Source organism: Pezoporus occidentalis, unplaced genomic scaffold, assembly GCF_034315485.1.
Source record: "Pezoporus occidentalis ecotype Australia unplaced genomic scaffold, CSIRO_AGI_Poc_V1 ctg280, whole genome shotgun sequence".
Lineage (NCBI taxonomy): Eukaryota > Metazoa > Chordata > Aves > Psittaciformes > Psittacidae > Pezoporus > Pezoporus occidentalis.
In genome coordinates, this window is record NW_026914719.1 from 673,139 (window position 1) to 687,546 (window position 14,408).

At 53.0% G+C, this 14,408-nt stretch overlaps 1 protein-coding gene across 1 annotated transcript; it reads right to left on the reverse strand.

Moving 5' to 3' along the window:
* Nucleotides 1-8,272: 8,272 nt before the first annotated feature.
* Nucleotides 8,273-14,307, reverse strand: SRSF3 (serine and arginine rich splicing factor 3). Its single transcript, XM_062625642.1, has 6 exons — nucleotides 14,149-14,307; nucleotides 13,130-13,337; nucleotides 12,498-12,632; nucleotides 10,267-10,305; nucleotides 9,374-9,460; nucleotides 8,273-9,125 (listed from the first exon to the last, which is right to left on the reverse strand). The coding sequence occupies exons 2-6, from the start codon at nucleotides 13,333-13,335 to the stop codon at nucleotides 9,098-9,100; spliced, it is 495 nt and encodes a 164-aa protein (XP_062481626.1). The 5' UTR covers nucleotides 13,336-13,337; nucleotides 14,149-14,307; the 3' UTR covers nucleotides 8,273-9,097.
* Nucleotides 14,308-14,408: the final 101 nt, after the last annotated feature.

Consider the following 14,408-nt stretch of genomic DNA (forward strand, 5'->3'; position numbering starts at 1 on the left):
GCCCATGGGCAGGGACTGGAGGGCAGGGGAAGCCCCGAAGCAGAGCCCCGTGCCGCAGGCAGTGAAGTCCCGCTGCGGCAGGACCCGAACCTCCGCGCCCGGGGCTTGGGGTTTTCATTATCTCTCCTAACAAGCGTTTTTCCTTTAAGCGGGAAACGCGAGGGCTCTTAATGCAACCCTCCCGCCCCAGCAGAAGCCTAAATGGAGCCAGTGTTCGGCTGCACGGCGTTTCCAGCCCGGCAGAGGCTGTTTTCCCATCAGCTCTTTGAAGTGCCCAATTAAGTGATTTCCTACTAATAGGATTTTCCCAGGAAAGAAAGACAAGAATGACAAAACGCTGGATGCTTCATTAACTCTGCCCCTCAAAGAACTGGGATCGTGTTAATCGCCTGGTTCCCTGCCCCATACAGCCCTTGTTTGCTCCATTTATGAAGGCATTTTGATGAGACACCGGAGCCAGCAGAGTGGAAACCGGGTCCCAGTGAGCACAAATGGGGGATGAGACAGTCCCAAGGACAAGGCTTTTGCTTACTGGAAATATTCCTGGATGCGGGAGCCGGGCTATGAATTGGGCGCTTCATTCGGCCCCTCATTTCCATCCAAGATTGGGTTTAGCCCCGTTCACAGTCATTAACATAATTGCTCCACTGATGTTCCACGAGGAAGCTTTGTGGGTTGGGGTTTCTCTGCTGGCAGCACAGGACCTCATTGTCCGGCACTCACTGAGGATGGCAGCGGGTACCTGGCTTCCAACCCAGGCTCCTTTGTCTGCATCACCCCATTCGCTGTGACCCAGGAGCAAGGCAGGACCACGCAGACAGCTGCGGGAGGGCATGGATGCTCTGCTGGGAACCACAGCAAACGGCTTCCAGCCTTTGGCAAAGCTCCTTGTGGGGAGGAAGGTCCTTCCAAAATGCCCACAGGGTTTTCTTGCAGCCAGCTCTTCCCTCCTGGTGTCTCAGCAAGGGCAGGGGAAGATCCCATTGGGTAGGAGCAGGCAGGGAAAAGAGAGGAACAGCTCTAGGACCTTTCACAGGATTCACCATGTGGGTGGGAATAAGTAAGTGGAGTCTGGAGCAGAATTCCTCCCATCCATGCAGTGTACGGGGTCCCCAGCCCTCGGCAGCTCTCAGTGCAGCCAGGCCCAGGGGATGCTGTGAACCCATGTAGCTTCCTCCCAGTGGATGACACAGGTGGCACAGTGCAGGGATGAAGGATTTGCTGCTGGCCTGGGCAGCCTGTTCCAATGCCTGAGCACCCTCTGGGGCAGGAATTGTTCCTCAGCTCCATCTAAACCTGCCCTGGGGCAGCTTGAGGCCGTTTCCTCTTGTCCCATCCCTTGTTCCCTGGGAGCAGAGCCCAGCCCCTCCTGGCTCCATCCTCCTCTCAGGCACTTGTAGGCAGCCATCAGGTTCCCCCTGAGCCTTCTCTTCTCCAGCCTGAACCCCCCAGGTCCCTCAGCCCTTCCCCATCACACTTGTGCTCCAGGCCCTGCACCAGCTCCGCTGCCCTTCTCTGGCCCCGCTCCAGCACCTCAATGTCTCTCCTGTAGTGAGGGGCCCGGAGCCGAACGCAGTCCCCACCTCCTGGGATCCCCGGGCTCCTGCCACAGGTTCCAGGAGCGCTGTAACCCGGGTGAGGGTGAGCGCGGGTCAGGAATTGCTTTGTCCTTGTCCTGGGGGAAGAGGGAGGAGGCGGAGCTGGGGCAGGGCAGCCCCATGGCCCCGCGAGGAAAGACCAGGCACCTGCAGGAGGGCAGAGCCCAGCGCGCACCATGGGCGGACGGACGCTGCCCTGCGCCGTGACTCACCCGGGGGCAGAGCATCCTGCGGAGCAGGGGAACGGGAGGGGACAGCTCTGTGTGCACAGCTCCAATAAAGCAGCGGCGCCGGCACGGCCGCCACCGCCCAGACGCCGGGGTAAGGGTCGGTTGTTTCCCTTCCACGTGCGGGTCATGCACAGGAGGGTTTCCTGGAGCTCCCAGCCCACGCTGCACCTCCTGCTCCCTGCACGGAGCTGCGCTGGGCTTGGTGCTGCGGATGGACCCGGTGCACACACCGCGGTGGGGCAAGACGTGGTTCCATCAAACAGGGGTTGCGATGGGGAGTTCAAGGTACCAGATAAACGCTTTCTCTTCCGGGTCCAGCCACCCTCACTGGTTTCTGCCTGCCTGGCCCCAGAGAGTCCCCATTGCACCAGGGAGAGGAAATCTGCCGCTTCTTGGTGCTGTGTCGGTGCAGCAGAGGATGGAAACAGGTTACAAATGTCCTGTCATTCAGATGCCAGCAGTGACGTGCACCAGAGCCCTCCCCACCTCCCACAGCAGACTTGGGCTTTGCATAAGACCAAAAGATTCTGCAGAATCACAGAACCCCAGCCTGGTTTGGGTTGAAGGGACCTTAAAGCTCCTCCAGCCCCAACCCCTGCCCCAGGCAGGGACCCCTTCCATAGAGCAGCTTGCTCCAAGCCCCTGTGTCCAACCTGGCCTTGAACACTGCCAGGGATGGGGCAGCTACAGCTGAAAAGCAGAACTGAAAGGACAAGGAAGTAGGGAAAAACCAGTTTATTTACAGGAACTTGCTCCAAAAGACGGGAAAACGCAAGGGAGCGGCGTTCCCTGCACAGAGCTGTGAGGGTTACAGTGGGCTCGGGAGAAGGCAGGAGTCAGATCACCCAGATCGCTTGGGAACCAGGCAGAGAGGCTCCAGGCTGAGGCTGGACATCAGGAAAAGCCTCCTATGCAGGAGGGTGAGACAACCTCAAACGGGTGTCCAGAGGGGTCACCATCCTTGGTGGGCTTCAAGATGCAGCTAGCCAAAGCCATGGCCAACCCAACTGCTGCTGGAGGCACTTGTGCTTTCAGTGGACCACAGAGGTCCCTTCCTGGCCACAAAGGTAGGTGGAGGTTCAGATGTGAACCACAACGGTGGTGCTGTGGCAACAGGCACGCTTTGGACAGACAGCACAGCCAACGTGGCCTCGGTGGAAACCTCTCAGCCCAGTTCCTCTGATCCAAGAGGGTGACAGGCACCAGCCACCAAATCCAACTCTCTTTTTGTCCAGCCCTGGGACTGATTTTAGGTGCTCTTCTCAGTAGATGAGCCATGCAAGGCATGCTGCATGAATGATCTCGGTTCATAGAACAGTAGAATCCCAGACTGGGTTGGGTTGAAGGGACCTTAAAGCTCCTCCAGCTCCAACCCCTGCCACGGGCAGGGACCCCTTCCATAGAGCAGCTTGCTCCAAGCCCCTGTGTCCAACCTGGCCTTGAACACTGCCAGGGATGGGGCAGCCACAGCTTCTCTGGGCACCCTGTGCCAGTGCCTCAGCACCCTCACAGGGAAGAGCTTCTGCCCCAGAGCTCAGCTCAGTCTCCCCTCGGGCAGGTTAAAGCCATTCCCCTTGGCCTGTCCCTACATCCCTTGTCCCAAGCCCCTCTCCAGCTTTCCTGCAGCCCCTTCAGGCACTGGAGCTGCTCTCAGGTCTCCCCTTCAGGAGCCTTCACTTCTCCAGGCTGCCCCAGCCCAGCTCTCTCAGCCTGGCTCCAGAGCAGAGCTGCTCCAGCCCTCTGGAGCCCTCATTTACCGCTGACCAACTGTAACACACCACAAGGAGAGCAGGAGAGAGGCACTGAGGGAGAGGGATGCTGTGAAACAGGAAACAGAAACCCCAGAAGTGTCAATAGGGCAAATAAACACCCTCCATTCCCTGTCAAAGTGACCCTGGCGAGGGGAACTCTTGGCTCCCAATGTGAACGTTCAGCCATGAGTTTCCAAGAGGGACATGTCAGCCGGGCAGCTACCAGAACTCCTATTGGCAGGAGCAGCAGCATCCTGTGCCTGAAGCCCATCTCCAGCTGGGGCAGCCTCCTCTCAAAGGGCTCCAGCAGCACAGGGTGTGTAAAGCTGATCCATGCACTGCTGGCCAGCACAGGCAGCGCGGCGGCAGCCAGTGGGTGTTCTGCAGTGACTGGTGGCGACTGACATGGGTTTTAGTCTTCTAAGGCTGCTCAGCCTGGAGAAGAGAAGCTGCTGGAGACCTCAGAGCAGTTTCCAGGATGCTGGAGAGGGACTCTTCATCAGGGACTGCAGTGACAGGACAAGGGGTGATGGGCTCAGACTGAAACAGGGGAAGTTCAGGTTGGATCTTAGGCAGAAGCTCTTCCCTGTGAGGGTGCTGAGGCGCTGGCACAGGGTGCCCAGAGAAGCTGTGGCTGCCCCATCCCTGGCAGTGTTCAAGGCCGGGTTGGACACAGGGGCTTGGAGCAAGCTGCTCTATGGAAGGGGTCCCTGGCCGTGGCAGGGGTTGGAGCTGGAGAAGCTTTAAGGTCCCTTCCAACCCAAACCAGTCCATGATCCTATGAAACGGGCAACTCACAAACGTCCCATAGCACAGGCTACCGCCAGCGCTGCAGCAGCAGGGGAAAGGCCGAGCATGGAGCTCCCTCACCAGGGAACAGTGCCCAGTACCGAGGGGCAAAGCCGCGGCTGCGCAGGGCGCAGATAATGGTCCTGCCACAGCTGGTGGGAGCGATCCCCAAAGTGACACCGCGGGGACACGGTGCCCCACGCTGATACCACGGCTCCACCCTGATACTGCGGCCCCCGAGGGAGGGTGGCAGCTCACCAGGGCCATGGTGCATGGCTGCAGGGGCAGGCTGCTTTGTGTGCTCGTGCCGTTGGTCCATCGCCCCGTGTCCGCCTGCTGTCCAGCCAAGAGGACATGAGAGTCTGACTGTGACTATAGCAGGGTGAAGCCCGGGGAACCACAGGGAGGGTGTGGAGTAACAGCCCTGGTATCGGTGGCACAGTTGAGCTGGGAAGGATGCACACGCTTCCCTTTTCCAAGTGGGATGACTCCCACTGAAAATCCAACAGCTGAAATTCCCCAGAGGAGCGGGCAGAGCCGCCGCTCGGCTCAATGTGGGGATTTGTTCAGCTAGGAGTTATGTCAGCTCCTAAATTATTAAATAATAGCCGAATGAATCACTTGGGAACATAGCGTTCCTCTTGCACAGCCCATTTTCGATCTGTCTGCAGCTCGTGTTTATTTTAATCACAACAGTGTTTGTCTGAAGTTACAGAATGTAACCAGCAGCGAACCTGCAGAAATGAAACAGAAAACAGAGACAGTGACAGGACTTCTAGGAAGCCAGAGCGCTTCTTGCATGGGCTGGGCTGCTGCACCTCCAGCTCCGCTGCGCTCCAGGGCGGCCAAGCCAAAACTGCCTTGGTTTTGTTTGCTTTGGCCTGGTTTTGGCAGGTCGAGGTGGGAAATTGGAGCTCTTTGCGTGGGAACCCAAGGCCCGTGTCTTTGTGGCAGGTCTTGGGTGCTACATGGGATCTAAGGTTGAACTGGAGCTACTGGAGATGCCCTTTGGTTTGCAAAGGGGGTTGACGCTCCAGTCTCTGCACTTCTCTATCTGAGCAGCACCAGAGGAGGGTGATTCCTGATGCAGCTCACGTTTTGGGGTGGTATTTTGAGGGTCTGACTTGAACATGGGTGTGGGGACAGGGGTTGAGGCCAGAGGAAACAGGAAGAAGTTTGTCCAACGTTCAGCTGCTTTGTGGATCTTTGTGTCATTGCGGGGCCATGGGCTGGGGAGCCAAAGAAAGGAAAACTGGAAGTGGGGATGATACCAGCAGGGGATAAAAGCTGCAGAACCTCGGTCAGTGGCTCCCAGGGCTGAGTTCTGCTGGCAGGTCCCTCCGAAACAGGAGCTGGTCAGAGATAAGAGGTGTGACCCACCCTTCCGGGTGCTGCGGGGAGGTTCCAGCGCACAGAGCAACATCACTGCTGCCTCCTCTGACTTCAAACAACAGCGGTGCAAAGGCAGCGAGTATGGAATCCATCAGGATATGTCTGAGTTCTCAGTGTGGCTGGAAACACACCCGGGCTGGGGGTGAACTGCAGCAGCTCCCCAGCAGCAGCTCAAGCAGGGCTTAACTAACAAGCACTGCTGGTGCTGGGGAGGGTGGCAGCTTCACACCCATCCATGACCCGGGCCAGCTGAACCTGTCGCAGGGCTGGTGGCACACACCCCAGGGGAAGAACGAACATCTTCAACCTCTCCATTTTCTAAGTGCAAGGCACATTCTCACAATGATCTTCTTTGTCATAAACAAAGAGCAGCATGTACATAAAAAGGAAATGAAACCTCCCTTTCTTCGTAGAACCATTTGCACACAGTACTCTCCCCGGGGACAGTGTGGGAAAAGAACACCCTGCACATCAACAGAGGGGAGTTAGCGGTGCTTAACGGCTGTGCCCATATGCTGCAGTGATGGGCGTCTGACGAACTCGGTGTTAGCCTCAGGATGCTTCTCCTGGGCAAGAGCAGGGGCAGCTGAAGCTCTCCCCGGTCACCAAAGGAGCTCAGCACCTCGGTGTGAGCACCGTGAAACCAGGCTGAGACAGTTCATGAGCACAGGCAGCAGAGATCCCATCACTGCTCAGAGCAGGGCTGGTGCTGAGCATGGAGGGGGAGCCACCTCCTTGTGCCAGGGAACCACTGGCGAGTGTGTGTCCTCCTCTGGCCAGGACAGATTGCTGAGCAGCTCTTCCTGGTCTGCTGATCTGTGGGGAGATGCCAGGGATGTCCCTGGCTCCAGAACACAAACATTTATCACTTCAGTTTCAGAGTAACTTTTCAAGCAGAAGCTGCATCACTCTACCTATGGGAGCACCCCAGTGCTCCCAGGCTGGTCACCCTCTCCTAGGAGCAAATGGGAAGCCCCAGATCCACGAACGTGCCACCACCTTGAAACCACAACACAGTAACAGCTCCCTGCGAGAAGGGCTGCTCACAGCCAGCGCTTACACAGCTCCCATCTTCCTTTAGAAGCTGCTGACTTTGCTCCCCACCTGACTGCTGTACAGAAGCAGTCACCTGCTGGGAAGCAGCAGCTCTGCTCCACAGCAAGGTCCAACTGCTGCGTTCAGCTGAGGAGTAAAACATGAAATCATAACCCCAGAACGGAATCACCACCCGCTTCCCTGCTGGGTACTGCCTCCTGTACTTCAGCTTTCCTGCCCTCCTTTCTGCAGGCTGCGTCCCTCCACACCACTTAACCACAAGAGGAATGGCGGCGCTGGTGCAGCCCTTCCAGGATCAAACCCTGCAGGACCACGGGTTAAAGCCGGGCACGCAGCTGCACACAGCACATGACATCATCCCAAGCCTTTCATCTGGTGCCCGCGCTCCCGGAGCAGCTGGGCCGCCGGGACCAAAGCCCCTTGGGAACCGGGATTCCCACTGCAGGTGAGGCCGCCCTGACCCCTGCTGGGGAACCGTGACAGTGCGGCCACGGCTCTGCTGCGAGCCCGGCCCAGCCTCGTCCTCCACGGCCTGAAGGGCTGAGATCCTGTGCTTGTGCAAGGGTCGGGGATCGAGGGCCGTGCCTGGCTGCACGCAGACCACCTGTGTTTAAGGGACAGCAGTCTGGGCCGGGGGCTATTAAACTGGTGGTCAAGGGATCCACAGGAGATGACCTTTAAGAGCACTGATTCCTACTGTAAGTAGTACAAAACAGTTAAATAAGGAATAAATCAACATGCTCTACCCCAGCAGGCAATGCAGTCACACCTCTGCCCCAGCTGCTGACAGTGAACTAGACCTTGTCCCCACACCTACTTCCATAGCCCCTTTCCAGGCAGCACAAGGAGTAGCAGCATTCCATCCATCAGAGACTTGTCTTGATCTTGTCCCAGCCTAACCACTACAGAGGAAATCAAGCCACACGGCCGTTCAGCATGACAGATTTAATCTACGTGCACATGATGTAAATGGATGCAGCTCATCTTCTATTGGATACTGCGGGGAAAAAAAAAAGAGCCAAGAGGCAGTTTGGGAGCCATGACCACACTTGAGCCACACTGTGGGGCTTTATGATCCAAGGGAAAACTTCACAAAGCTTCAGCTCACACTGCTGCTGGCTCAAAACTGCAATGTGAGGAATAGCTCCTGTGTTACCAACCCACATCCAGGACACCAAAACCATTGTGAACCTTTGAATCTCCAGCTGGTTTTCCAAGTCAGCATCCCAGAGCTTGCCAACAGATTATTAGTCAAGCCAGCATTACCTAAACTCAGCTTGGCTGCATCAGTAACAGTAGTATTAGGCACTTGTGGCAGTGACCAGCCTGTGACACCTCACTCCATCCCACAGGGCACAACTTCATGTGCATCCACAGTTGCATCCCAAGCCCCCAGCACCCATTCTGTGATGCAAGTGTACATAGCAGGTACTCAAGTCAAATACTGAACAAGAAGTTGTAACCAAAACTTTAATCCCAAGGATCTCACAAAAGACATTTTACAAGTGACATGAAAATTCTTATACAGTAAAGAAATGTTTAAATCATAGCTTTCCCAATGTACCATTACACACCCAAGACATCCACTCCAGTTGTCAGTTCTGCTGTGTATTTGGTCTGTTCAGAGGTTCTGGAATAGATGGGCAATCAGCAATCACCTAGTTGAGTACTCTAATGACATAAAGTACAAAGTCAACTGACCCTACGGCTACAAGTTTATATTTCACAGCATATAAAGCAGCTCTGTTCCAGGTAATGGAAGTCAGAACCAGAGCTCTGGATACAGCTGCAGCTCCGTCATTCCCTCCACACACTCCCCGCTCCTGACTGTTTGACAACTCTCCTATGAAGCATCTACATCTTTTTCAGCACAGACAGACATCGCTCCCGGCCACACTCACACAGTGAACACCTCTTCCTTGCCCCCCTCCTCCCAAGAGCTGAACCCTAGCACAACCCCCACCCAGCACATCAAGACCTGAAGCATTCTTCTACCCACGCAACACACACTGCCTAGACTCGGCACAAGCACACCCCGTGTGTAATGGTACATTGTAAAGGGCGTATTACAAATCATATGATCTGCTCAGAACCATATACAGATTCACATCTTTACATTTGCCACCTGTTACAAGATACAAGGAACAAAGCGAGTTCAACAGCTAAAACATTTTAAAAATGCACCAAGCTTTATGAAGTTTCAAAACAAAACAATGTTCTGTACATACTCCTCCTGGCCTCAGATCTAAGGGCTTCCTGTACACAGCTCCTTCTCACAGTCTTATTTCCTCTCGTTTGACCTGGAACGACTGTAGGAGAGGAGACATGTTAGTGCCCAGGTGCTGAGAGCAGCAGTTTGCTTTGAAGCCCCCAACCCAAACTGGTGGAGGACATTTACGTATTTCAAAATATCCTTTGCTTAATAAAACTGAGTCTTCAAGGTGATGAACCTCCTAAGATACTGTAGATGATTCTCCACCACAACCTTCTCCAGTAGTCCCAAGACACGGAAGCATGCATTTTCCATATTAAATAGCCATTATAAGACTCATCCTACCTGCGAGACCTGGAAAAGGAACGAGAGGGCTTGTGGTTCCTCTCCCGTGAGAGTGACCGCTCTCTTCTTCTGTCTCTGGAGAGGGACCTGTTGAAGATTACAATGCAAAATGACTACCCCATCAAAGCAAAGCTAAACCTGGTTACCAAAAGCAGCTTCCCTTCAGTAAGTGAAGGGTTTGAGTAGTTAAAACTTCTTAAAAACCCTTCTGACTACTCAACCAGAGAAACCTGTTGAAGGTGATGCTATCTGCCTTCAGGTTTGAATAATCAGCTTCAGCCATACAATGCAGCTTAAGTCATGTTGTGAACAAGTATCAACTCCTCTGCAGCAGCCTGTTCAGAGTGTGACTGTGAGCACAGGCACCTCTGCTAACATGCTGTGACCATAGCATGTACACAGCAATGACACAGCCTGTACAGCAATGCTCCTCCTATGCTACAGCAATTCAGGAAGCTGCAGAGACCCCAGTGCAACACCATGTTACACCACTGTCACCTAACAGCCTGCAGTTCAACAGCAGAACAAGCTCCTTGCATTCAGCATCACCTGCACTTGCTGCTGCATCTGGCAGCAGCAGCACACCGACAGAGAAACTGATGAACTGGCAAGGAGCTTTGGACAGCTACAGAACTCACTGGTTCCATTCTCTACATCCTTCCACTGACAACCCCTGTGTGGAATACACTCAGGAGAAAATTAACTCCATCCCAGCCCTGGAATCGCAAGTAGCTGTGTAAATATATTAACTCCACACAGCAACATGACAGAAGCAAACCCAGTCCCTCTCCCCTCACCCAGTCACCGTGCCAGCCCACGTGTTAGACTGGTTGGGTTTCTCTTTTTAAACCTCCCAGACGAAGCAGCCCATGCTGGAATTAGCTGATGCGTACCTGCTGCGGCTACGAGAGAAGCTTCTCCTTCGTGGCGATCTAGAACCAGAAAAAGAAATGTGAGGCTTTTGATCACCTTTTTTAGCATTAATGGGGTGAGGCATTTCCCAACTTGTCAAACTCCCTGTTGGGCCCAGGGAACGTGCCAAGAAAAACTGGCATCCATCATCCAGTAAAAGGCATGGAAAGATTAGGCAGTAAACCAAAGCTCAGTGTGAACAGCACGTTTCCAACCAGGAATTCACTTTTAACTAAAGAATGCTTCAGAGCAGAGTTGTCCACTGCAACACTTCCCATTTCAACTAAATACACTGCCCAGAACACCACACCAAAGTCCCACGAGTGGTTCCAAACAAAAATAGATAGCACAGAGCAAATGTTTTGGAACCCATGCAAGCCAAAAAGGTCCAGAACTAGACACAAGAGATATCAAGTGGGAAAAAAAAAAAAAGTGAAAATGCGCTCAGGGTCAATACTGATAATGCCATTAAGTGCTACATTAGAACTGCATATTTGTGATTGTCATTTTTAATGCCATCGAGTGTGTTTAGACTATTTTTTAATAATAAAAAAAATAAAAAAGAAATAAAAAAAATAACCTTAGCTTGGCCCAGTTCATCCCAAAAAGTCATTGTTTTAAGTTTTGAAAACTGTTAGTAAAACCATTTAAAGGTGATAGGATTTTTGTCTGGCAAGGAAAAGCTAGGTTGGTTAGAGCTTTATTACAAATTTAGTTTGGCATCTCACATGCAAATATACTGGTTTGTACGTTATTCACAGTGCAAGAGCTTCCATATCACCCTTAAAAGTTTTCTCAAGCAACATATGTACGTTACCACTCAATTATGCACAGCCAGCCTTTGATTGAGAAAAGTAATTACTTATAAGCCGCTTACTCCTTATTTTAACCAGCAGTAAACTGTATAAGCAGGAAAAACTTACTAGTTTTTGGTTTCAACAAGCTAGAAATGGTGAGGTGAGGCTGCCGGACTGACTGCCAAGAAGAATTTGCTGAAAAGGTTTTGCCAGATGTTGCGTTGTATTTAGTTGGTTGGCGGAGGGGGTGTTGTGGATTTTTCCTGCTTTTTTGTTAGCCGAAGGCTGCTGCTGTAGTTGTTGTGAAGACATTTGGTAAATAAACAGCTGAGCTGATTGGCCGGGAATTGGGTGGGCGGTCGAGGTGGCTGCTGCCGATTTGGTTAAGGTTGGAGAGAAGGCTGAGAGAAAACAGCATGCTCGGGAACCAAAGGGCGGTGCAACCTGACGACTGGCCATGCCTGGGTCATGTGAAACGACACCAGCCAAGCTGCATGGGGCGCGCTGGTCACATGACGCTGAAAGGGCTAGTTGACTGGCTAATGCAGACTCAGAGGGTGGTGAGAAGAGACATGATGGTGACTCTGTAACGGGTTCATTTTTATTAATAGATGGACCAAAAAAAGCATAAAAAAAATGAAAAACAAGCCATCAGTACAACCATCTAGTAGCTAACAAATACTCCTAACGTGTTATTTTTTTTTTTAAACAGCTCCAAACCCTGACTTGGGAGGACTTCACTCACCTGCAACAGGTAAATTCAGTCCTGCAAAAACCACCTTGTAGTCTTACACCACCAGACAAGGTAGTCTGGGTCCAAGAACAGGTCAGTTCCCAAAAATCCTGCTATATTTTAGAGCTGGGTTTGTAGGCCTCAAGTGACAGGATGGTCACATGAAGTTTTAATTGCAAACTACCACTAAAGTGTAAAGATTCAAGATGTTTAGAGCAACTGTTGTTACTTGATCTATTATTAAACAGCTGCCTACTTGGAAAGAATTTAAATTGCACAAACAAAGCAGAGAAACAACATCTGTATGGAAATGCTAAGCTGCTGTATGTCATGTTTTGCCATTATGGAATAAAGGAAAGGAACAGCCTAAGTTGAAGTATGGGGAAGAAAGGGAAAGTGTGACTAGAAGATGAGCAGATTTTAGGAGAAACGAGGATAAATCCAGGACAGAGGGCGCTGACTACCAACTTGCACAGTGACCTACGGACAAAAGCCAACATTCAACACAAGTTCACCTCCATTTTGTGGGGGCTTGGGGTTTTCTTTTAAGCATTTGCCATCTCCAAATTGGGATCAGATAGAGGAACGTTATCCATCAACATGCTTTTAAAAAAGCCTGCTTCTAGGATGCTACGTGGTAACAGTGCCAACAGCTCTATGAGTGTACTGTGCCCCCAGGTACCTGCGGCGGGGAGGAGGACTCCTTCTGCGGTAGTCGTCTCGAGGACGCCGGCCCCAGGATGGGGGTGGACCACGGTTCCGACTCCGCTTCTCACCGTTGGAGAGCTCCACTCTGACACGACACCCACAGAGGGTTCTGGGAAGAGAGATTGACATCCATTAGCATTGCCAGGGAGAAGGCTGCGGCCAGAGGGAACCTAGGGAACGGAGAGAGAAAAAAAGGAACAGGCAAGCACACAGCACTTAGTCTAAAAGTGTTATCTCCAGCATGACAGACAAAAGGTTTGGTCACTTCTAGAGCTTGCCATGCTGTTAAAGCAGGCACAGGAAACACAGGGAAGGTCCCTGATCAGCTTTGCCTCTTTATAGTAACACCATCCTTAAATTAACTAACACACACCAGGAGGCCTAAGTCACATCTAACTTGGGATTCCAGCTCCAAAATGTAAAATTAACTGTTCCAATGCTATTCCTGCACTATTAAGACTACCCTTATTATCACCACATGCATAAATACCGCGTAACAAGTGTGTCAGGCCTTATTTTTGCTACTTGAAGCTTCCTAATTTAAACTGTCACTACCCCCAATCTTATTTTCACTGGGCAAGCCAAACAGTCAAGAAGCACATTTACCTTCCATCTAGTTCTCTTACTGCATCAGCTGCATCTCGTGGATCCTCAAACTCCACAAAAGCAAAGCCAGGAGGATTTCTTGCCACCCATACACTGCGCAGTGGTCCATAGTAGCCAAAAGCTCGCTCTAGTTCAGTTTTGTTGCCATTGTTTCCAAGGTTACCCACGTAAACCTTGCAGTCCAGCGGACAAGAGTCACGATGCATCGCTAGGATGAAAGCAAAATATAAGTTCATGCACTTTTAACACACACCATGTGTTTATTCACTTACAAGAGAAGTATTTCTTTTGGTTGCTTTTCTTACAAACTTCCAACAATTGTATGGTCGGATGACAGAAATGCTGTGAAGAAGGGGGGAAGGGTTGGGGGGGGGGGGGGGGGAGAAAAATGTTTAAAACCAAACAAAACCCCTAGCTGCGATACCGTAATCGTGATTAAATTTCAGTACTTCAGAGAATCTGGTTTACTTTTAAGCACTCTATCTTTAAAGGAGTGCTTCTCTCGACCCCTTTCTCCCGCACTACGGGGGGAGGGAGGCGGGCCTGCAGGAGGAGCGCCGCGTGGGAGAAGGACTCCATTGTTCTCGGAGCGGGATCCGGAGGAAGCTGCACCAGCTGAAGGCAAAAGCAGCGCCATCTCCGGCGGAGCCACGGCGGGAGCGTCCGGGGAACCCCTCCAGAGCGTCTCCGCCTCAGCACGGCGGCAGGAAGCAACGCTCCGGCCGAGCGGGAGGAAAGGCTCCACGCCACCCCCGCGGCACGTCCCGCCCCGCCGCACCTCGCCTCGCCTCGGTGGCCACGGAGGAAAAGCAGCGAGCGGGCTCTTCAAGCCGATCCGCGGCCTCCCCGGCCGGCTTCCCTCAGCGCAGCTGCAGCCACCGCCCGCGGCCCGGAGTTACAAAATGGCGGCTGCTCTTTGTTTGCCGCCACCGGGCACCGCCGCTTCCATCCGGCCCAGGCGGGAACCGAGACCACGGGTGCCGCCTTCCCCCCCCGCCCTCCGAGGTGAAGCTCCTCACCGATGCTAAGAGGGAGGGCGCCCGAAGGGAGCCCGCGCTAAGCTCGCAGCCGACTCGACCCTCACCGAGACTCCCGCTCCGCTTTTCCTCACTGGACAAAATGGCGGCAGGCACCGACCCTGTCCGCCCTTATATACGGGCAGCCCACCTCCCACGTGACGTCATCCGCAGCAAATCAGAGCGCGCCGTTCCCATGATTGACAGCTCGCCTCATCCCGCCCCCCGCCGCTCGGCCCAGGCGGTGGCGGGAGCCGAGGGAC